Source organism: Phyllostomus hastatus, unplaced genomic scaffold (genome assembly GCF_019186645.2).
Source record: "Phyllostomus hastatus isolate PE091 unplaced genomic scaffold, TTU_PhHast_1.1 phas_contig_34, whole genome shotgun sequence".
Lineage (NCBI taxonomy): Eukaryota > Metazoa > Chordata > Mammalia > Chiroptera > Phyllostomidae > Phyllostomus > Phyllostomus hastatus.
The window spans coordinates 49,357,200-49,381,869 of NW_025333857.1; the positions used below are offsets into that span (position 1 = coordinate 49,357,200).

General features: G+C 47.7%; 1 protein-coding gene across 2 annotated transcripts in view; it reads right to left on the reverse strand.

Annotated features, from left to right (window-relative positions):
* Nucleotides 1–2,070: 2,070 nt before the first annotated feature.
* TRIM14 (tripartite motif containing 14) overlaps nt 2,071–24,670 on the reverse strand; it is a 33,016-nt gene continuing 10,416 nt past the window's right edge. The window contains exons 3-6 of one of the 2 annotated variants that reach the window (XM_045840983.1): nt 20,003–20,236; nt 14,309–14,471; nt 10,400–10,492; nt 2,071–5,905 (exon numbers count right to left, since the gene is read on the reverse strand). In XM_045840983.1, coding sequence (XP_045696939.1) covers nt 5,370–5,905; nt 10,400–10,492; nt 14,309–14,471; nt 20,003–20,236 — 1,026 coding nt within the window. In that variant the 3' untranslated portion in view covers nt 2,071–5,369. The remainder of the gene's footprint in view (nt 5,906–10,399; nt 10,493–14,308; nt 14,472–20,002; nt 20,237–24,670) is intronic. The other variant, XM_045840984.1, reaches the window with a different exon arrangement.

The window sequence follows — 24,670 nt, forward strand, 5'->3', positions numbered from 1 at the left end:
AGGGGAAGTGGGCTCAGAAGCAGATCATCATCTCCCATTACGTGTGCATAGGAGGGGCGAGCGCTGGCCAGATGGGTCTTCCCTAAGCCTTTGTTCTTAGTGCCCAGGAAGCCAACCCAAAGGGCCCAAAACCTCCCTTCCTGCCGGGCCTCCAGCTGTCTCTCCTTCCCCGCTGCCCTGTGCCCTGCCCACTCTGGGGCTCTGTGTTGGTTGGCTGTGCCGTGGTTGTGTGGTATTGAAGAAGGTGCTGGTCAGAGGGCCTTGCAGACAGAGAAGCACCTCCAGAGCTCGCAGCTCTGAGAATAGAGGGGGAAGTGGCCTTCACTGCTTTCAGCAGACCTGGAGGGCCCACTGTGCGCTGGACTGTGTCTTAGGTCCCGAGGACATGCCCTCGGATGGGGACAGGCACGCCACAAACCCTGAGCACAGCAAGTGCATCAGAGTGCGTTAAAGGGTGGGGTGTGTGACGGGGAGAAACGTAGAACCGCGTAAGGGAGGCGGGGGAGGTGGGGCCCGGTGCGTGCACAGGTTGTGGCGACTTGGGATGAGGAGGCAATGCTGAAATCGGCCCCTCTGTCATCCGTCGTGGAAGCACACACCCAGCTGGCACGGTCGCCTTGCTTCCTGGAAGAGCAGCAGGGCCCTCGCACGGAGATTTCCCGCCGTATCCCCCTGTGTTCTTGTGAGCCAGCAGAGATGCATGATTTTCTCCACATGTATTTTCAAATTCTTAATCTTTGTTCACATTCGCCCTTGTTTACCATAACTCCTCTTGTTTCAAAGTATACATTTGAGTTTCCCTTCAAATGCATAAATGAGCCTTTTGAAATTACTTGTGAGTATAGAACCTCCCCCTCCAGTTGATCCCAAAACAGTTTCTAGAAAGGCGCTCATGTGGTAGGTGTGCGTGGGGTGGGACAGGAATCCTGGGTTGTACTCATGTGCAAAAGAGCACCTGTAAAATTGGTGTGCTAAGAGCTGAAGTATGATAGCGTCAATTTCTGGCTGATACTGATATTTACTCTCATTTTTCCCTATGAACAGACTTTGAATAGACCATCAGAATTTCCTCTTCCATGGCTTTTTTTTCTACAACAGCTGAGAAAGTGACATTTAAGCAAATATCTGAGACCTAACAAGCAGTGGCAGCATGGTAGCAGAGGGATGTGTTCCAGGGCCTGGAAGAGGGGGAAGAGCCCGGCCTGGGCTCTCGCTGAGAATGTGCAGTGGGTAGTCCCAGCAGGGAGCCAGTCAGTTGCCTCCATGAACAGCACCCACGTGAATGAATTGCTGAGATGTTTTCTGGAAGTCACGTGAGCAGAGATGGAAGAGGAGGCATAGTCAGGGAAGGCTTCCTGGAAGAGGTGGCACTTTTGTTCAACCTTGCAGGTTGAGAAGTGACTGAGGGAGTTGGGGCATAGGTTTGGGAAGTGCCCACAGTGTCCAGGCACTAGCAAGTGATAGTTTGGCAGAGAATGGCCACATGGATAGGAAAAAAGGGAATTGGAATTGGTCAGGAAAGAAGCAAAGGCTTAGAAGCCGACTGAATTTGGACTTTGTTCTGTAGGCAATGGGGAGCCGTGGAAGCCTCCTCAGTCGACTCAGACTGGGGCCTCCCACTCCCCCGCTCACCCCCCATCTAGCTCGGCAACTTGGGCAAGGTGCCTCCACCTTGTAGTACGGACTCCTGCGCACCAAGCCCTGGTTGTGCAGGGCACTTCCGCGTGCCCTCTGCTGGGGGTGCCTCCGCTAGGCTGACACCATCGTCCCCTGCTTCCTGAGAGAGTGCAGTTGCAGAAACGGAAGAGATGATGCAGTAGACAAGGGAGGGTCTCTGAGATCTCTCATCATGAGTATGGGCCGAAGATGGATGCAGTGTCGCTAAAGCATGAACACAAATATGCCAAAAGCTACACAGTACTGTCATGGGTAGGAACAGTGGGAGGCAGCATTTGTTTCCACATGAGCAAGAACTTAGTGAGTGATCTTGGGAAGTGGTGAAGTCCCCACCACTGGACACATTCGGCCAGGGACCAGCTGACCACTGCAAAGAAACTAGAGGGAGTGGAAGATGAGCAAGACCCTGTCCAGGCCTAGATGCTGTGTAATGAAGCGACGTGAACTCCCAGTGAAGACCATGGTTAAAATAGTCATTTTATGTAAACATACATATTAGAAAACTCATTTAAACATATCTGCAAGCAATTTGCTGTATCAGTTAAGACATTTATTTCTACAAATTAAAAACTGAAAGAGTGAGTGCTCAATACCCTGGCAGACATGGGCCCCGAGGAAGCTTCTGCCAGATGGCAGTTAGGGTTATCAGCTGTCTCAGCACTAAGCACAGCAGGAACTCTGCTGGGGATGCTCCCACGTCCTGGCTCGGCACAGCTCTGTACAGTTTCTAAGGCAGGGTCATATCCTCTGGCCCATCGAGACTCACAGCACTGGGGGATAGGATTATTATACCCCATTTTATATGTGACACTCTGAGAAGTAAGAAGTGACTAGCCAGAGGTCACCACTGTGGACCAAAACTGCAGTTTCCTGGCTGGTGCAGACCTTGGCACAGAGGAGCCCTTTGGTAAAAGCCGTTTTTTACCCTTTATAGTGCAGCTCGGTCTCTGCTGCTCTCAGATCTCCTTCTGGGTATAAGACCTCATCTTGGAGACCAAGGAAGCTAAGCCAAAGCTAGACTCAGGTCCCACAGAGTAACTGAGCAGAAAAGCAGAGCATCACAGGCCCACCGAGGGAGGGGCTAAAGTGAGCAGGTGCTGGCCAGAGACTGGCTACATTTGCCAAAACGGCACAGCCTGGTGGGCATGAGCGCAGACACCAGCTCCGCCGTTAGCTGTGTGGCTCAGGCAAGTCGCTCCTTGCGTGTTTCAATTTTGCAATGTGTGAAATGGGGATGACTTTCTACCTGCTAGGGATGATGTGTGGGGGTCAAGCGAGTTAATAGGTGTAGAACATTAGAACAGTGCCTGACAGTGCCTAGCAAGGGCTGTTATTACTCGGCTCCTGTGGCTCCGGGTCTAGGAACAAGTCTCGATTTGCAGGGATGAACAGAGTCTCCAGTCAAGTGCACCCTTCCTCCCCTGCCAGGAGGGCCCTCTGCCTGCATTCAGTCCCGGACCATCTGCACAGGACTAACTTCCCTTTTCTCAGGGTTTCTGGGGCTCAGCGCTTAGACATCTACCTGAGACGGAGTTTAAAGTGATTCAGTTAGAGGTAAAGGCACTTCTGAGCTTCCTTCTGCCTTGCTTTCTGTGTGCATTATAACACCCTGGCTCAAAGTGCCATTTTTATGTCAAAAACTATTGGAAATTGGCAGTTTTTTATGGTTCAGACCAGGGTGTCCAACCTTCTGGTGTCTCTGGGCCACACTGGAAGAGTTGTCTTGGGCCACACATGAAATACACAAACACCAACGGAAACCGATGAGCAAAGAAAAGGTCCATGCACAATTTTCATGATATCCGCCACCACAGGTAAGCAAAAAAGCCCTCACATAACTAATTATGCAGCGGACCTTTCAATAACCTTTTAAAATCGTCCCAAGTTTGTGATCTCTATCTAATATAGAAAATGTACACATCTAAATAATAAAACCATATAAAACTTACTAATACAACTAAGTAATGCTTTAAGGAAATGTATGATTGTGTTGAGTTGCATTCAGAGCCATCCTGGGCTGCATGCGGCCCGAGGGCTGGGGTTGGACACCCCTGGCTCAAACTAATGCACTGAGAGTCTGTTTAAACCATGAGGGAGATTCAGCTTTGCATTTTCTTCACCCTATCACTGCCCTGCCAAGCACCTAACAGGATACTTTTAGTACAGTGTCACTTAAAAACTGTGTAGGGAATTTGACACATCAGGATGCTAAACCTTTAGAACTGGGGTACAGGCCCTGAGGAAAGGCCTTTCCCGCCCTGCTACCTAGCTGGCATCCCTGTGAGGTCCTGCTGGTCTGGCCATCTCTCTCGCTGCCACTTCTTATGGGTTTCCTTGGCAACATCTGGATCGGAGGGATCTGAGGAGCACAGGGTGACTGGGCTGCCCAAGCTCTACTCATCGCTTCTCTTGCTTTGGATTCTAAGAGGAAGGGAAAACTGCCATGGTTGCTTAGCAACTGCCACCTGCTGATTCTTCCTAACATCCCCTGAGAAACAAGCAGTAAAATCTCCCAGGTTAAAGACTGGGCCCGAAGGACTGGGCCAAAAGGCAAATCAGGTACTTGCCTGGGTGACTTGAAGCAACTCTTTCAGGTCAAGACCTTAGTCTCCCCAAATGTGCAAAGCTCAGGCTGGGTGATCTGTGAGGCTCTCCTGGCTCTGTTGCACTGTGATTCAGTGATAGCCAGCTGCTGGCTGTTCGCTGCCTGGGCGGGCCAGGGCTTACTGAATTATCAGGATGGGGAGAGTGTAGGACATTGCTACCCATAGAAAGCTTCCAATCTAGTTGGAAAGATGGGACCCAGGTTTGTAGCCATGATAGTGAGAGATTCTTGTGGCTTGGGGAGACTTCCTTGGGGCAGTTAAGCCTGGGGAAGACTGGGGCAGACAAAGAAAGGGCTTTTCTGTACATATGTGCACGGGCCGGGGGAAGGGGTAGCCACAAAGGGCAGAGGTCAACTATGTGACACAGTTCTGAAGGAGGTTCTTGGAAAAGAGCTGTAGAAGCTAGTGGAGAAGTAGTTTAGGAGCAGATTAGGAAAACCTGGGATGCTAAGGTGAGGTGAAGTGCTTTTTCCCCCTGTTGCCCTGGGAACCTTTTCATAGTTGAGAGGTTCAGTGCGGTTTTGGGCAGATCACTGCGGCTATAGGTGGAGGAGGATGGGAGAGGGTTCCCGCGAGGCGCTATTAGGCTCTTGATGCTACTCTGAAAGGAGGAAACGTGGACAAGTTTAAGTACAGTGGAGAGGAGGAGGCAGATCCCAGGAACACTGGATAGATTGAGTCAGGACTAGGGGACTCATTCATACACGTATTTATTGTGACCTACTATGTGCCAGGTGGTTCTGGCTTCTGTATGAGGGAAGAGGTTTGAGGCTAAGGATGATGTATTGTGTCAGGATGCTTAGGGCTCACCTGTGAGTATGTCCTTTCGGGAACCTGGACTGAAAGCAGTGTAGCCTTAAGTGCAGTGGCAGTGGCGGGGAGGTCTGATGAGAAAGCAGCAGCAGCAGAGGACCTGTGTTTAAGGCATGTTTGAAACCTGCCTAAGAGAGAACTGTTCAAGCACAAGGCATGACTGGTGGGGGAGACAATGGGTGTGCTTAGAGAGTAGGCAGTGAACCACCCACGTCTGGGTCAGGGATGACCAGAGTCCTGGAAAGCCCAGGGCTATCACTACAATCACAGCCCCTAAGGCAGCCGGGCGATGCTCAAGGTCCCTTCCCAGAGCCTCAGGGCAGGGTAGAGCGGCTCCTGGAACGCAGCGCGGAAGGTGTGGAGGTGTCTCATGCCGCCTGTCACGTCGTAGAAGGCGAGGATGCCGGCTTCGTAATCTAGGAAGATGCCCAGGCGATCGGGGTCGTGGTGGGGCCGCAGACGGCAGCGATGGCTGTCGTGGAAGGCCCAGTATTCCAGGTCGTAGCGCTTAAGGCACCAAGACTGGCGGTTGCAGCCCAGGCGGGCGGCTGCGGAGCCCCCGCGGCGCCGCAGGGAGGCGTAGGCCGCGCCCACCCACCAGCCGCAGCCCGCCTCCTGCACGTCCACTTCCCAATAGTGGCGGCCCGAGGCATAGCTGTCTCGGCCCAGCACCTGCCACAGCTCATCGAAACGCAGCGAGGGCGCAGGCCCCAGGCGGCGGAAGAGGGCGCTTCTCACCGTCAGTAGGTCCTCGGAGAGGCGCAGGCGCGCGTGCATCGTGTCTGGCTCCAGCGTGGGCGTGCGCGCAACTGTGGAGAAACGGAAATATAGCGGTAGCCCTGGTGGGCGGGGTCGGCGCTGCGTCTCGCGCCTAGGAACTGTAATTGTTTGCACCCATGGATTCACACGTGTTTACAACAGAAAATGGGAAAACCCAGAAATCGCTCACCGAGAAATGGAAAGCCACCCTTTTAACCCTGATTGCCTCCGGGGAGGTGGCTGCAGGAACATGGGAAGGGAGCAAATTTTACTGTATGCCCCTTGTACCACAGGAATTCTGGACCGTTGAATTTGTTGCCAATTTCTAAAAATTTAACCAAAAATAATCCCATCACTGGTAATACTTACCAGTATATCCTTCCTATGTTTTTGCTTTCTGCTTCATAGCTTTCCTTAACATTGGTATACCATACATGCTCTTGGACAATCTTTTTTTTTTTAATGTATTGATGTATTTATGTGCATTTTACCACATCAGATAACCCTCTTTTGTAAGAGCATTTTAATGGTGAACCTAAGTTTTGTGCATGGATGCATTATAATTAAACCTACACCTCGGCTTTAATATTTAGGCTTTCCAAAAAGTTTTAGAAAGCACATCTTTGTTGTATCTGATTATTTCTTTAGTATATATTCCAAAAAGAGGAGTTGCTGGGTCAATGGGGATGATTGTTTTTAAGACCTTTGGTAAATACTGCCTATTTGTCCTCCAGAAAAGTGGTAGTGATTAAACTCCCAATAATAGTTCTTGTTGCATTACACTACATATGTTGACATAACGTTACAAAGCAAGTATTGCAGATTGTAGGGTATGTGGATTATAGGATATATAGCTTTGCTGTGTAGAGCATTCTTGGCTGTAGGTCTCTGCTTTTCAGGAGTTTGAATATGTCTTGCTAATCCCTTCTAGCCTGTAAAGTTTCTTTTGAGAAATCAGCTAACAGTCTTATGGGAACTCCCCTGAGGTAATGAACTTCTTTTCTCTTGCTGTTTTTAAGGTCCTCTCTCCATCTTTAACCTTTGGCATTTTAATTATGATGTGTCTTGGAGTGGGCCTCTTTGCATCTGTCTTGTTTGAGACTCTCTGTGCTTCCTGGACTTACATGTCTATGTCCTTCACCAAATTAGGGAAGTTTTCTTTCATTATTTTTTCAAATAGTTTCCCAATTTCTTTATCTTCTCTTTCTGGTACCCCTATGATGCAAATGTTGAGCTTCTTGAAGTTATCCCAGAGGCTGCTTATACTATTCTCATTTTGGTGGGATTCTTTTTTCTTGCTGTTTTTCTGTGGTGGTTTTCTGCTTCCATATGTTTCTTATGATTCTTGGCTTCATCCATCCTACTGTTGTTTTCCTGTAAATTGTTCTTTATTTCAATTAGTGTATCCTTCATTTCTGACTGGATCTTTTTTATGCTGCTGAGGTCCTCACTAAGTTCCTTGAGCAACCTTATAACCAGTGTTCTGAACTCTGCATCTGATAGATTGCTTATCTCCATTACATTTAGCTCTTTTTCTGGAGTTTTGATCTCTTGTTTCATTTGAGTCATTTGTCTCCTCGTTTTGGCAGCCTCCTTATGTATTCTTCTATATATTAGGTAGAGCTGCCGTGACTCTGTGACTTGATAGTGTGGCCTAATATAGCAGGTGTCCTGTAGAGTCCAGTGGCACAGCCTCCCCTATCACCCAAGCTGGGTACTTGAAGTGCGCTCTTCAGGTGGTCTGAATATACCCTCCTCTTGTAGTTGGGTCTTGGTTGCTGTTGGCAGATCAATGGGAGGGATTTACCCAGGCCAGTCAGCTGCAAAGATTGGTTGTGACCACTGACCACCAACTGATCCTCTGTGGAGGATCAGCTGTGCAGGGGCTGGGTGGTGGTGCTCCAGTGTGGTCTGTGGCTGTTCTCTGAGTGCACTGGCCCTGGGGTTTCCTGGGTGGTGCAGGCCAAGGTCAGTACCTACCTATGTTTTGCCCAGGGCCACCCTGCCTGATAAGCAGTCTGAGATGGCTGCTACTTGTGTTGGTTGTGGAGATTCCCAGGGGAAGCCAGGCTGTTGGCTCTCTGAATCCAGCTTTTGCTTGTTTAAGAGGATTTGGGAAGGTGTAAAGCCTGAGCCAAGACCAGCCATTCATATGGAAAAGAAGCTTGGGTGGGGCAGAGTCTCTGGGGATCTCCAGGGTGGGGCAAACAGTCTTAGCTAGGTTGATGGAGTCTCAGATATGGCACCAGCTTGCTGGCTCTGTGGTTCTATGGGGGAAGGATTTAGAAAAGGGACAATGGTCCCTGCTCACCTTGATGCCAGACACTTCAGTTTCTCCCAGTATGCCACTGGTGCCTTTCAAGCTGCTACCCCAGTGCTGGAGCTCAGAGAGAATGAGTCTGAGTAGGTGAGTCTGTGTGTGGGTTCTTTAACAGGAATTTCTTGAGGCTCCAAAAGTTTCTTCCACTGACTCAATCCCTGCCAGTTTTTGCAGCCAGAAGTTGTGGGGACTTATCTTTCTGGCACTGGAACAGTGGGCTGGGGGTCTGGTGTGGGGCTGGGACTTCTCATTTCTGAGATATTCCTTTCAAATTTTTATCTACCACACATGGATGAGTGACCAGCCCATTCCACACATGTGCCCCTCCGACCAGTCTGGATGGATGTGGTTTCTTTAATTCCATAGTTGTCAGACTTCCATTCAGCTCGATTTCTGACAGTTCTGAGTGATGGTTGTTCTATATGTTAGTTGTAACTTTGATGTGGTTGTGCAAAGAGATGAGCCATGTCTGCCTATGCTGCCATCTTGACCGGAAGTCCTCTTTTTTTTTTTTTTTTTTTACTGTTTTTAACAATTTATTGAGGAATAATTACATAAACTATACTTAAAGATTTACCCTTGGTTTTTTAAAAAGTCTTATCGAAAATAATGTTTTTAACGCCTTGGCTGGCGTAGCTCAGTGGATTGAGCGCGGGCTGCGAACCAAAGTGTCGCAGGTTCGATTCCCAGCCAGGGCATATGCCTGGGTTGCAGGCCATGACCCCCAGCAACCGCACATTGATGTTGCTCTCTCTCTCTTTCCCTTCCCTCTCTAAAAATAAATAAATAAAATATTAAAAAAATAGAAAATAATGTTTTTAAATTTTTATTTTCTAATTGTTTATTGCCAATATATAATATTATGATTGATTTTTGTATATTGACCTTACATCCAGCAGCTGTTCTAAATGTACTTATCAATTCTAATTATCTGTGGATTATTTCAGATATTCTGTAAGTGAATATGTCATCTGAATACCTTTTTTCCCCTTTTCTAATCCTTATAGCTTTTGTTTTTCTCTCTCACTTCAAGGCACTGACTAAAACGTATAGAACAATGTTGCATAAAAGTGAGTATAAGGCCCTGACTGGTGTGGCTCAGTGGACTGAGTGCCGGCCTATGAACCTTAGGATCACCAGTTTGATTTCTGGTCAGGGCACACGCCTGTATTGTAGGCCAGGTCCCCGGTTAGGGGTGTGCGAGAGGCAGCCAACTGGTCAATGTTTATAGCAGCATTGTTTATAGAAAAGAAAATGTAAAGCAGCCTAAATGTTCAACATTATGAGATTAAATATGACATGGTCATTTAATGGACTACCATGCATCTTTTAAAAAATAACATTCATATTTATATTTATGGAAATAGAAAATTGTTCAAACTATACTGCTAAATTTAAAAACGTACTAAATAATATCTATAATATAATCCTTTTTAAAAATCTGTACACATATAAGCTTTTAAAATGTCCAAAAGAATATATGCCAAAGAAATGAACAGCATTTATCTATGGGGGAAGCAGTTGTTTTCTTTTCGCCGATATTTAATTTCTAATTTTTACAAGAAGAATCCAGTACCTGTGTAATTTTTTTCTTTTAAGATGTTATTTGTTTATTTTGAGAGAGAGGAGAAGGGAGGGAGAAACACATCAATGTGTAAGAGAAACATTGATCCGTTGCCTCTCTCACACCCTCATCCGGGGCCCTGGCCCACCACCCAGGCATGTGTCCTGACTGGGAACTGAACTGGTGACCTTTCAGTTTGCAGGCCACTGTTCAACCCACTGAGTCACACCAGCCATGGCTAGTGTAATTTTTTAAGTGAACGAAGATATTCACATTATCTCTGCAAATGAAAACACAGATTACAAAACAGAATTTATAGTATGATACCATGTTTGAAAAAAAGTACATTAAATATATAGAGATATGCCAAAGAAAGCTAAAAGGGCAAATGGTAGTAGTTATCTAGTGCTACCTATCTACTAGGGTGGACATGAGTGGAAGAATTGCCAAAGCTCTCCAGTGATTTATGAGTGATTTTTCAAATTTTGCTTTCCTTTGTTTTCTAATTTTTCTACAATGAAGATATTCTTGTATTTAAAAATCCTAATAATAAAGGTCAGAAAAACAATTTGGGTCTCTTAGGGACAAAAGGGAGGCCTCCATTTCTGTGTGACACCCCTCCAGCCCACACACCCCACCCTCTCCACCCTGGGGGCTTACACTTTAAGAAGAGGGAGCGCTCTGGTGAGGGATGGATTTTCAACAAGGGGTCCGCCTTGGTGCTAGAGAAGCTGGAGAGCCGGCTGCTCACGTCTGCAACGAATGGTGAGAAGTGAGTGCCTGGTGCTCGTGCAAGCAGCACAAATTACAAAACATACTAAAAAATGTTCTACTGGGTTGGCCAAAGAGTTCCTTTAGTTTTTCTGTACGATGGCTCTAGGAGTGCTTAGTTGTCTTTAGCTTCATTTGAAACAATGTTGTTAGACTGTATTGTGACAGCTGTCCTATCAGCGTGCATTTTATAAAGAACATCAAAATTGGTGAATTTTTGTGCAGCCATTTTAATACTGAAGATGGAAGCAGATACACAACTGAAACGCAAAACAAAAAAGATTTGTGTGATGTATGGAGAAGGGGCTGTGACTGATCAAACGTGTCAAAAGTGATTTGCAAAGTTTCTTGGTACTACTGACATGTTGGCCAAATAACTCTTTGCTGTGGGGCTGTCTTATGCACTGGAAGATGTTTAGCAGCACCCCTGGCTTCTACCCACTAGAAGCCAATAGCAGGAGATAGCTGATGTACTCAAAATATTCTAATCATTATAGTTATTGGTGAAAATGAAAAATGTGTCTTTTATCTTATGGAAAAAAACTAAATAGACTTTCTGGCCAACCCAATAAAACTGGAGATTTGCATAATCTCTCTCCAAAAATCACATGCAAATTTAGGTAGAAAATGCAAATTCACAGCCTCAGGAAAGTTCCAGGGCAATGCTCAGATCTGAGAAGAAATGTACTGCCCAGGATCCGAAGCAAATTCAGCCATGACAGGTCAGCAAGAGTGAGCCGGGAACACGGGGAGGGGACAGCGGGCTCTGGGACCGTCCTGAGAGTCAGCTATGTATTCAACAGTCAATGACGGGTCCCCCTCATGACGGAAATCCAAGTCCCAGGGTGAAGGTGGAAAACAAGACTTAAAGGTGAGCCCTGAGAAAGGCCACGTTCAAGTCTCGTTCAAGTGAAAGGGAGTTCAGGGAAACCCAAGCTGTGGTCCCTGTCTTCGTCAGCTCAGTGGGATGAGAAACAGGCTCACTTGTGCTACCAGTCAAGGCAGAGAGTGCTCCAGGTCACAGAGAAGAGATGTGAAAGGGCTCCGGGGCTTGGAGCAGTCTGGGAGGGCTTCATGGAGGAGGAAGCACCTCAGCTGACAACTAGAGGAGCGGGAAGATGTGGACACCCAGAAAAAGGATGGGAGGCTAGGAGTGGCCTTTCAACAGCGAGGAGCCATGAAAGGTAACTGAGTGAGGACAGACAGGAACAGAAGATTTCCAAAGCTCTCTCCGGTGAGGAATGCACAGGCAGGGTGGGCATGGAGGCAGAGGCCTGCATGGGGGCAGCAGGGATGGAAGAGGAGCTGGGCTCAGGAAGCACCGCGGTGTCAGAAATGCCCAGGCGTAGCTGTCTACTGGAGTGGGGGCGGGGGGGAAGGGGCAGATTGGAGTCAAGAAGCAGCTGAGCAGGGGTGGGGGGGTGAGGGATGCCAGATTCCATTCCTCATCTGGAGGCGGGTGAGGGGGGTGGCCTGGGAGGGAGCAGACTCCAGGGGGCCACAAAACAGACCCTGGGACCAGAGTCTGTTTGAATTCTGTCTCTATCCCTATCAGCTCTGAGCCTCAGCTTCCTCATCTGTAAATGTAGACAGTGAAGGCACCTACCACACAGGGTAGTGGTGATGAGTTGCCGAGTGCGTCTATGTCAAGTGCTTAGAACAAGGCCTGGCGCAGAGCAAGTGTGAGCTGTCATCAGGCACTCGACAGGCACCTCCAGCTCTTTGGGAGTGGACCGCGGAGAATGTAAATGTGAGCCAACTGCATTGTGGGACATCAGAGCATCTCCTTGCTGGGGTGGTGGGAGGAGACTTCCCTGCACACTCACTGGATAGTGACAAGCTCAAAGCCTCCTGGAGCTGGTTGCTAAGTTTCTTTTTTTTCTTTCATATTTAACTATTTATTGTTTGTTTGCTTTTCAAATTGAAATATATTGACTGTTACCATTCTGGTATGCCATTTTCTTTTTAAATAATTACATCTCAAGAAGAATTTCTCAGTTGGACTGTGTGTTCAAAATTCCAGTGGAAGTTATGAGCAAAGAGAACACCACCCACCGTTAAAAATCTGCTTTGACAAAGCAGCCCAGGGAGACCCACTGCTCAGCACCACTGCAGGCATGCATCACAGTGTCCCAAACCGTTCTCTTGTCTTAGCTTGAAATGCCTTTCCTGGTTCTCTCCCACTTGCCAAGTCCTAGTGATGGATTAAGGCCCCACTCAAGTGCCAGCTCCTCCAGGAAGGCTTTCCGGTTTCCGGTGAGAATCCCTCTCTCCTTTGTCTGAGCTCGTTCGGCCCCTGGCTGGGTCTTCTTTGGTTACTCACCTCAGGAAGTTGGCCTGGCCTCACCGCTCTCCATTTCCCAGGGGTGCTGGACGCTTGCAGCCTTTCTGCCTTGCTTCCTTCCACCCCTTTCCTTTGCCTTTTCCCCTGGTCTTCAGAGCTGGCACTGCCCTGCCAGCCCCACGTGACAAGGCAGCATCCAAACTCCTCCCCCGCCTCGCCCACCACTGTGCTCCAGTCACCACGGCCCTGTCTCTGTGCCCAAAACTCTTCAAGTTCTTCCCTCACTTTGGGCTCTTGGTACATCCTGTTCCTTCTGCCTAGATGTTTCCCTCAGATGCAAAAACAACACGAACAGCTGATACTTAAACAGTATGGTGTTTATCATGCCTGAGCACCACTCTCAGCACTTTGCTTATAAGACTTCATTTAATCCTTACAACGACCCTATGGCGGGGGGTCAGGGGGAGCTGCATTATCATCTTTGCAGAATGGATGTGAACACAGAGGCATAGAAGGGTTAGGTGCTTTGCCCCAGGTGGCAGGGTCGGGAAGGGGTGGACCTGGGGTAGGAACCTGGGCAGTCTGGCTCCAGAGTCACGCTGTGACCCTTCTGCTGTCCAGCCCTTCAGCTCTGCAGATCTTACCGAAGCCTTCCTTCAGGTCAGCACACACATCCCCTTCTTAGAGGGGCTTCCTCACTTCCATGTATAAGATACCTTCTCCTCCTCCTGGTCACCCTGTGTCCTACCTAACCTGCTTTGTTGGTCTTCAGAGCACTTATCACTGACATATATTCAGTGGTTGTGTCTTCCCCACAAAAGACTAGCACCACAAAGACAGAAGCTGTGCCTGCCACGTAATAGGGGCTCCATGAATGTTCTGAGTGATTCACAATAGCAGGAATGAATGAATGAATGAACGAACAGGTATTTCTGAGCACCTGCTTTGTGTGAGGCTCTGCAGGAACCTCACTGCTGGACCCCAAATGGCTCTTGTCCTCCAGATATTTCTGGGAGGCAGGGAGGCAGGGTAGGATCCATGCATCCAGCTCAAGAACACCCCAGGCAGGAGATGGGGCAGGCCCTGGAGAGGGAGGGCAGAGGGGTGGAAGTCCAGGGGACAGAGTGAGCCCAAGGTGACCTGGAAAAGCTTCCCAGGTGAGCGTAGCTGTGCGGGCCCCACAGTGGCGGTGGGCCTCAACCAGGCAGAGGAAAAGGAGAAGGAGTTGGCCATTCCAGCTGGGACCCCAGAGCAGGCATAGCGGAGGCGTAGCAGAGTCCGAGGAGCAACTGGCGACAGGAGCAGAGCCGCGTGGTTTCGAGAGGCAGAACAGGGTCTGAGGAGGGATAGGAAGGGAATGAAGAAGGGTGGGTGGGCCCAGGCCCTAGAAGCCCTAGACCGTCCAACCATGGGCCTCTGTGTGGGAGAGACATGATTCATGGTGGCGGTCTCCTCAGCTGTCCCTGGACTAAAGGACACTAAAGGAGTAAGGGGCACGAAGTCGCATGACTTACCTTCCTTCAAGCGAACCTCTAGTGGCGTCTGCATCATGCTCTGCATGGCTTCCATGAGGCCCTTGAAGAAGGTCTTGACGGGCTCAAAGGATTGGGCCACAGGGTGTCGAAACTCCTCCAAGGTCATATGCTGCTTCAACTCCTGTTCAGTTTCCGTGAACTCCTACAAGGGCACGTGGTGGGTCAGGGTGGCTCCACAGCGGCACCAGGAACACACCCAGACCATCCATTGCAGGCCCTACCCACCCTGTCCTGGCACCTAGGGTCAGCCCAGGGACACGCCCCCCAGGAGCAGGCCCCACCCAGCGGGGTACTGGAAGGAAGACATGCGCAAGTCCGGTTTTAGTGCCGGCGCTATTCCTCCCTTCTTCCCATGCTCACTGGGGTATTCTCTGTGCCAGGCGTTAGCATTGGTGGCAGAGGGTGGAGGCAGGCTGACTGCCCCTCCTTTAACGTGCTCACCACCTGGAAAGGGGCCCTGAAGTTTTAGGGACAATGGTACAGGGGGACAATAGGAGTGAGGGGCCAGTTTTCCTGGGCAAGGAGCCCCTGGAACGTCAAAGGGAATGCTGCCTGAGGGGGTGTGGCCCCTATAATGGAGACTCGTCCTGTTTTCTGCCTGAACAGCACCTTTTAAATACCCTTCCTGTGTTAAGTGCAGCTTTGCTAATTAGAAGCTAGAGAATGCTCTCTCTGTGCCTCCTTTGCTCCCATGGGGCAGCCGTGTGACCAGGCACCTCCAAGCCAAGACTTGCATGTGGAAATGAGAGGTAAGGCAGTGACAACAGGTGGGGGACAGAAGTGGTGGAGGCACCAGGGCCAAGGCCCGAGGTGTCCGCTGTGATGTCTTGCTCAGCAGAGAAGTGGTGTGGTCTACCCTGGAGCACACCTGTGCTGTGGGCGGGACTTCTCTCCTGTTGCCTGGCCTTCATCCTGATTTTCTGGCCCTGCTGGAGATCCCATGAGCTGCCTAATACTGTTTCAAACAGTTACAGTGGATGCGTATTTGCAGCTAAGAACGCTGTCTGCACTTTCTGAAGGGTTGTCTTAGGCAAGGAGTTAGAAGACAGCAGACTGCCTTAGGCAAGCAGGCCCTGGCTAGTGGGATGCCTGTGGGGTGGGGGAGGGGGTGTGGCCCAGCATTTGCTGTTGGGCAGAGGCAGGCCCCCCAGGCAACATGCTGGACCCTGGGAGAGGGCTGTGAGACAGTCCCCAAGTCCCATCCTGCCTAAGAACTGCGGTCAAGAGTTCATCCTCACTTTGGTGGGGAAGAAGATAACTTGTGCGGAACCAGGGCTGAGGTGGCACTCAGAGGACTGCAGTGGAGCTGGCCAGGGAGTCCGGCATTAGCAGGGAGGGCAGGGAGCAGCTCTGGGTAGCAGGAGGGTGGCCCAGAGGGCAGAGTGGAACTGGGAAGGGAGATGAAGGACAAATGCCACATGTGCTAACCCCCAGCTCCAGCATCTAGCACAGAGCCTGACACACAGTAGGTTCTCAATAAACATCAAGGATGAAATGAATGAATGAATAAAACTGAGCACTTCAACTTTTCACCTTTGCAGAATCAGAGAATAGCCCCCTAGCCACTCATTTCTCAAGTCAGAAATTCCCCCACTTTCAGTCACCGATCCTGCTGCAGCTCTCAAACCTGTCTTCTCTCTGTCCCCACAGCTCCTTCACTGGCCCGTCCCATGACCGTCCCTCTCCTGGACACTGTGGTCTCCTGACCTCCCTTAGCCTGCAGTCCTGGCCTGCCTAGTCCATCCTCCAGCCTTCCACCAAAGTGATCTTTCCAAAACATTAACCTGACCATGTCTTTCTTCAGTTCAAAACCCTCCCTTGGCCCCATCTCTGTAAAGGACAAAGTCTAAACTCCACGGCCAGGTACATAAGGCCCTTCATCAACTATCCCAGGCCCTTCGATCCAGCGGCATCTCCCAACTCCCCTGGCCCTGTACCCCTGCACCTCGCTTCCAGCCAGGCTGAACCCAGCGGTCCTCCAGCCTGCCAAGCCTTCACACGCACATGGTTCTCTTCTGCCTGGAATGTCCTGTCTGCTCTGTCCCTCTGTATATGCCCTGCTCCAATATCACCTCCTCCTATGTTGGGAACCGCCCTGACTGGTATCAGAAGCTGAAACCCCCGCCTAGCTAAGGCTAAGGGAACGCCCTTGGAACTGTAAGCCAGCAAGGAGACAAAAGCTTGTCTTCCTGGCAGGAATGCTGCTTCTGCTGCTTTATTCATAACTGAACCCCAAAAAGCTTGGTCGGTTAGCCAAAGACGGGTAAGATTCCCCACGGGGGAACAACCCAAGCCAGGCACGATCACTTTGGGAGGCCCCCCAAAAGAAGGACTTGGGGGGCTGCAGCAAAAGGGGGTGATGGACCCTCGCTCCTCGGCTTTGACAAAGTCTGAGTTCTCAGCGTCTGGAAGAAAATCTCCTTATCTCTCGGTGGCCTTAGTTCCCTTGCTCCACCTAAGCCTGAAACAATGACAGGGTAGTACTGGGAAGTGCGGATTTCCCGGGGTGATCAGGCCTAAGAAAGAACATGTAAATTACTGTGAAACCTTCTTTGTTTGGAATGCTCTCAGTTGAATGAGAAGGGTCTTAGGAGGAAGCTAGTTTGTTCCTCAGCCTTACAGCTCTTTGACCCCCAACTCAATAGACCGGCAGAGTTCTTTGTTTTCTATAGTTCCTTACTTCCCCTAATGAGTATTGTACTTTACCTGAATTATTATGCAAAATGAGCCTAATAAAAGCAGGTATGGACGGTAAATCGGTAAATCGGCGCGCTCCCCACTGGGGGGGTGGCCATTTCGTCCCTACTTCCCCACAGAAACTAGTTTGTCTCTGTGCATGTGTCGTTATTTCTCGCGTGTGTTTCGGCGAGCCATCCACAGCGTTCCGTGGTCACTGCTGGCCGGTGACCCACGCGCAACACGCCTAGAAGTCTTCCCTGATCCCCTAAATAGAGCTGGACATTTCCTGGGCACACTTTTGCTAGCTCACTTGGGCTGTGTTGTAAATACCTGTTTCTGAGCATGTCTTCCCACCCATGAGCTACTAATGTCAAACCGGGGCCCGGTGCAGAACAGGTTGCTCAGTGAATGTTTGATGGATTCATGAATGAGCAAATGGAATGATGAATGATGAAAACCATAGCTTTGGCACCAGAGAATAAAGAAAAATAAATGACAAAGCCTTGGAAGTATATCTGTGATGGAAGAATAACAGTCTTCTCCATGGAGCATCCCTTTGAATTAGCTATCCTCAAGGGGCATGGTTATTTTAAAAGAAACAAATGTCCAGAAAAGGGAGCCCTCATGCACTGTTGGTGGGAATGCAGACAGGTGCAGTCACTGTTCTGGAAAACAGTATGGAGTATCCTCAAAAAACTAAAAATGGAGCTGCTGCTGGCCCAGTGATCCCACTTCCAGGAATATATCCTAAGAATAAGAAAGAATATATGCACCCTATGTTCACAGCAGCGTTATTTACAGTAGCCAAGATCTGGAAACAGCCCAAGAGTCTGTCAGTAGACAAGTGGATAAAAAAGATGTGGTATGTTTACACAATGGAATACTATGCAGCTATATAAAAAAGAAGGAACTCTTACCCTTTGCGACAGCATGGATGGACCTAGGAATATTATGCTAAGTGAAATAAGCCAGTCAGAGAAAGACAAATACCATATGATCTCACTCATATGTGGAATCTAATGAACAAAACAAACTGAATAAATCCAGAGGCACAGATACATGGAACAGATGACAGATCTTGGAGGGGGGGGCATTAGGAAGATGGCAGGAATTAACCAAAGAACATATTTGCATGTGTGTGGGGGCGTGGTGGCAAGGGCTGGGTAGACGGGGGAAAGGGGGGTGCTGGGGGGCATTTGTAATAGTGTCAACAATAATAAATGAATGAATGAATGAATGAATAAATAAATAAATAAATTAAAAGAAAGAAACAAAGGTAGCCCCCTGAGCATCAAAGTACAGTAACCTCTGTGCCTGTGACACAGCACCTCACCCAGATTTTTTTGTTAGGTTTATTTTTTTCATTGAATATATTGTGATGACATGGGTTAATAAAATTATATAGATTTCAGATACACCATTCTATAACACATCATCTGTATATTGTATCGTGTGCTCACCACCCCAAGCCAAGTCTCCTTCCATCACCATTTATTTAGTGCCCCCCTTTACGCTCTGCTGCTTCCCCCACTTCCCCTCCTGTCCCATGCCGTGGTCCGTGTCCACGAGGGTTTATTTTTTGTTAGCTAACAACCAGACACGGTGAGTTGACCAAGGCCACACAGAGGCACAAGCGTGGAAATACCCACCAGGGACTGGCTTGGCTGGTTTCGTATTGACCAATTTATTTGTGTTATTTCCCAGCCAGAGCCCACGCCAATCTGTGGTCAGACTCAGTGCCACCTTTATTTAGTCGTACGCCGCCTTGTCCCAGAAGCTTGTAAGGTGTCTTACCAAAGTTATCTAATACGGCAGGGTTTTCCTTTACAGTGAGAAACACGAGTCACAGAGGAAGCGGGGTCAGGATGTAGACCGGAAGCCAGAGTGCGAAGAGGCACAAAACACATGCCGCCAAGTCACAGCCCAACTACTTCAAACATATTTGGCTCTGAGCTTCCCAGAAGCCACAGCAAAGAAGCAAACAGAGAGAGTTACACAAGTGGAAAGCAATCCAGGTGCACAGGTGACACACAGCAGTGCTGACAGGACAGAGGAGTTTCTCCCCTGGTCCCTGTAAGACAGGAACACTACCCTCGCTTGATACAGGCCCTCATGCCATCACTAGGTGTAGCTCGGACACTGTAGAGGCTGTTTCTCAGGCTCCCCCTCAGGAGAAGGTAATGACCTCCAACAGAGCCCAGTGGCCAAGCAGTACCATTCTTCTCTCCCCGCTGAGCGGACTGTGACCCAGCTCGAGGTCCGCTCCGCAGCTGGGGGGACACTGCCTTCCCAGGAGGGCTGTCTCAGTGAAGACTGTGCAGGTAGAGGTCTGAGCAATGATGCCTTGCGGCTTTTAAGTCAGAGAAACCTGGGTTCTGATCCCAGTTCTGCCAGCTAGTTGTGGCACTTCCCATGAGTCACGTCACCTCCCCGAGCTTCAGTTTCCCATTCATAAAGTGGGGTGACAATATCCACTTTGCACAGTTCTAGTAAATATTAAAGCTAAGATACATACAGTGCTTGGAATACAGAGGCCCTCAAAAATTGGTGGCTGTGCTATTTTATTAGTCCGAGATGTATGTTATCTTCCTGGCTATGTATATTCTCTCTATATTTTTTAAAAATGATTAACTTTTTAGAGAGAGAAAGGGAGAAAGAGAGATAGAGCTAAGAAAGAAACATCAATTTGTTGTTCTCCTTATTCATGCATTCATTGATTGTTTCTGGCATGTGCCTGACCGGAGATCGAACCTACAACCTTGGTGTATCAGGATGATGCTCTAACTAACTGAGCTACTGGGCCAGGGACTTTTCTAAGTATGTTTTCTGACGATTTGTGTAGGGGCAAGAAAGTCCACTTGCTAACAAGGCAGTTTTCTGTGGATTTACCCCTTGTGTAAATACTGTGTTCAGTGTCACAGCAACCAAGAAGAAATGTGGGTGGTGGGTGGTGGGTGACAGGTGGCAGCCATGAAGGCAGAAACACAGTCTTACCTGTAGCAGCTGTACAGGACTGGTCTCCTGGCTGATGTTCCAGACCCTATTGGAGAGGCTGTTCAAGACATCGATTTGGTCCTCACAAGACTTGATTTGCTCCCTGTACGCCTGGAGGGCAAGCTGGGTATTTTTATCAATGAATTTCTTAGCCAGCGCTTCCTCCTCTTCAAGCAGTAGTCTGAGTTCAGTGAATTTCCCCGTCAGCCAGATTTTACTGGACTCTGCGTGAGCCTAAAAAGAAAACCAGTTGCAGATGAGAAGAGTGCCAACTAGGGAGTCCAGAACATGAAATTCAACATGAAAAAAGCCATCAGGACACCTAAAAGCAAGGTGGCCAATCAAGGACAAGATCAGCTTATAAAAACCGAAGCTTTTCTAAGTACCAGCCATAACCACTGGAACAGGTGTGGAGAAATAAAGGTCCTTTTTAGAATAGTGGGCAAAGTAGCAATATATGTAAAAATAAAACTGTACAGAAGCTATAAAAATGTAAATAAAGAAAAGCATAAAACTGTCCCAAAAGAAAAAAAAATCTGAGTGTGTGGAAGAAAAAGCCATATTCCTGGTTATGGAAGATTCATTGCTACAAAGATGCTACTTGTCTCCCACTAAAAACTGCACACAATCCAAATAAAAGTCTTAACATGTAGGTTAAACAAATATGACATTGTTGTGGGGGAGAACAAGCACAGAAAAGCCAAAAACTGCTTTAAAAACATCAGTGAAGGGCGAGCTGCCTCATCAAATATCACACAAACTAGCATGGCAGCATTTAAAACCGTGTGGCTTCAGCACAGACAAAAAGTCAAGAATGCAGAATAAAGAGTTTAGAAAAGATGTACATATATATATATATGATACTGGTGGGATTTCAAATTATTAGGAGGAATGGACGAACTATTCAATAAATGGTATTGGAACAATATACAACTAACCATGTATTTGATGAAAATTTTGTTAGATTGTTATACTGCATAAAACAATAAAGTCAGACAGAACCCTACCTATGAAGTAGTCTTGCCAGTGAATGTGAACTTGAATCTGATCAAGCCTCTAGATCTAAATAAAAGATTTGATACAGAGGACAGGGGAACGTGTGAACGATCAAACTAAGAAATACATCAAGCAAGGGTATTTTGACACTTTATTTCACTCCTAATTCAAACAAATAAAATGTGACATTTGTAACAATCAGAATGTGACAACTGATTGGATATTTGATCATATTAGGGAACTATTGTTAATTTTCTCAGGTGTGATGATGATAATGAATCCTCATCTTAAAGAGATAATATGCTGAAACTTTTACAGATGAAATATGTCTGGAATTTGTCTCTAAATATGTGTCTATGATTGAGGTTTTACACAATAAACAAACAAAAATAAAATCCAAACAGGTTAAAACATGATATACTAAAAAACAATAAGTCTATTAGAATGAAATACAATTTTATTTTTTAATATTTTAATTATATTGTATTGATTGTGCTATTATAATTGTCCTGATGTTTCCCCTTTGTCCCCCTCCACCCAGCACCCCCCACTCCCTCAGGCAATTCCCTCACCATTGTTCATGTCCACGGGTCATGCGTATAAGTTCTTTGGCTACACTATTTCCTGTACTGTACTTGACATCCCCAAGGCTATTCTGTAACTAGCTATTTGTACTTCTTTTTTTTTTATGAAAAGAGAATTTAGTAACTACACCCCATCTCTCAACTGACTCACTGCAGCACTCTCACCCCAAAAGCAGACGCAGGAATTGCATCTCGTTTGAATCGTGCTGTTCGGTGTTCAGAATGTCTGTGCTTCTCAGTCCCCCGCCGCTTCACCCACCCCACACCCCCTCCCATCTGGCAGCCCTCAGGACGTTCTCCACGTCCGGGATTCTGTCTCTGTTCTTCTTGTTTGCTTAGTTTGTTTTTTTAGATTCAATTGTTGATAGATACGTATTTTTACCATTTTATTATTCATACTTTTTTTTAAAGGTTTTTATTTATTTTTAGGGAGGGAAGGGAGGGAGGGAGGGAGAGAGAGAGAGAGAGAGAGAGAGAGAGAGAGAGAGAGAGAGAGAAACATCAATGTGCGGTTGCTGGGGGTTATGGCCCGTAACCCAGGCATGTACCCTGGCTGGGAATCGAACCTGGGGCACTTTGGTTCCCAGCCCGCGCTCAATCCACTGAGCTACGCCAGCCAGGGCTTATTCATACTTTTGATCTTTTCCTTCAATAAGTACCTTTAACATTTCATATAATGGTGGTATGGTAATGATGAACTCCTTTAGTTTTTGCTTGTCTGGGAAGCTCTTTATCTGCCCTTCCATTCTAAATGAAAGCTTTGTTGGGTAGAGCAGTCTTGGCTGTAGGTCCTAGCTTTTCATGACTTTTAACATTTCTTGCCAGTCCCTCCCAGCCTGAAAAGTTCCTTCTGAGAAATCAGCTGACAGTCTTTCGGGAACTCCCCTGTAGGGAGTTCCTAACTCCCTGGAAAAGTTAGGAACACCTAACTTTTTTTCCCTTGCTGCTTTTAAGATTCTTTGTTAATCTTTAACATTTAGCATTTTAATTGTGATGTGTCTTGGAGTGGGCCTCTTTCCATCCATGTTGTTTGGGTCTCTCTGTGCTCCCTGGACTTGAGTGTCTATTTCCTTCGCCAACTTAGGGAAGTTTTCTTCCATTATTTTTTCAGATAGATTTCCAATTTCTTGCTCTTTCTCTTCTCCTGGCATCCCCATGATGCAAATGTTGAGCCTCTTGAAGTTGTCCCAGAGCCTGCTTATACTATCCTCATTTTTGTGTGTGTGTGTGGGGGAATTCTTCTTTCTTCTTGTTCTGATTGGTTGTTTTTTGCTTCCATATGTTCTAAATCATTGATTTGATTCTCAGCTTCATCCACTGTACTATTGTTTCCCTGTAAATTGTTCTTTATTTCAATTAGTGTATCCATCATTTCTGACTGGGTCTTTTTTTATGCTGCTGAGGTCCTCACTAAGTTCCTTGAGCATCCTTATAACCAGTGTTTTGAACTCTGCATCTGATAGATTGCTTATCTCCATTACATTTAGCTCTTTTTCTGGAGTTTTGATCTGTTCTTTTGTTTGGGCCATCTTTCTTTGTCTCCTCATTTTGGCAGCCTCCCTGTGTTTGTTTCTATGTATTGGGTAGAGCTGCTTTGACTCTGTGTCTTAGTAGCATGGCCTAATGTAGTAGGTGTCCTATAGTGTCCAGTGGCACAGCCTCCCCTATCACCCAAGCTGGGTACTCGAGGTGCACCTTCCATGTGGTCTGAGTACACTCTCCTCTTGTAGTTGGGTCTTTGTTGCTGTTGGCAGATCAATGGGAAGGATTTACCCAGGCCAGTCAGCTGCAAAGATTGGTTGTGACCACGGACCACCAACTGGTCCTCTGTGGAGGATCAGCTGTGCAGGGGCTGAGTGGTGGTGCTGGATGTGGTCTGTATCTGTTCTCTGAGTGCACTGGCCCTGGGGTTTCCTGGGTGGTGCAGGCCAATGTCAGTCCCCACCTGCTTTTGCCCCAGGCCACCCTGCCTGAGCTATAAAGCAGTCTGAGATGGATGCTGCTTGTGCTGGGCGTGGAGATTCCCAGGTGAAGCCAAGCTGCAAATCTGGGCTGGCTGCTGCTAGTACTAGGTCTGTGGCTCACTGAGGCCAGCTGTTGCTTGTTTAAGAGGATTTAGAAAGCTGTGAAGCAAAAGCCAAAACCAGCCATTCATATGGAAAAGCAACTTGGGTGGACCCATAAGTTGGGTGGGGCAGAGTCTCTGGGGATCTCCAAGGTGGGGCAAACAGTCTTAGCCAGGTTGATGGAATCTCAGATATGGCACCAGCTTGCTGGCTCTGTGGCTCTGTGGGGGAAGGATTTAGAAAAGGGACAATGGTCTCTGCTCACCTTGATGCCAGACACTTCAGTTTCTCCCAGTATGCCACTGGTGGCTTTCAAACTGCTACCCCAGTGCTGGAGCTCAGAGGGAGTGAGTCTGAGCAGGTGAGTCTGTGTGTGGGTTCTTTAAGGGGAACTGTTTGGGGCTCCAGAAGTTTCTTCCACTGACTCAATCCTCACTGAGTTTTGCACCCAGAAGTTGTGGTGACTTATATTCCTGGCACTGGAACCCTGGGCTGGGGGGCCTGGTGTGATCTGGGATTCCTCAGTCCCAAGATATGCCTCCCAAGTTTTATCCACCACAAATGGTTGAGTGACCAGTCATTCTGCACCTGTGCCCCTCCTATCAGTCTGGATGGATGTGGTTTCTTTAATTCCGTAGGTGTCAGACTTCCATTCAGCTCGATTTCTGACAATTCTGAGTGATGGTTATTTTATATTTTAGTTGTAATTTTGATGTGGTTGTGCAAACAGGTGAGCTGTGTCTGCCTACGCCGCCATCTTGACCAGAAGTTCTCTAATTTTATTTTTTTTTAAATTTGATATTAGAAGACCTCTGTAAGAGGAACCCAAAATTCAGAGAGCAAAAAAGGGAGCCATGGCAGATTTAACCACATAAAAACGAAACTTTTCTTTAGAGGAAGGCATTGTAAACAAAGCTACATGACAGGTAACAGACTACAAAGGCTTATTATTCATAACGCCTAGTTTTAAAAAGGCAATCATTCAACTTAACAATGGGCCAGAGATTTGCCAGTGCCAACGA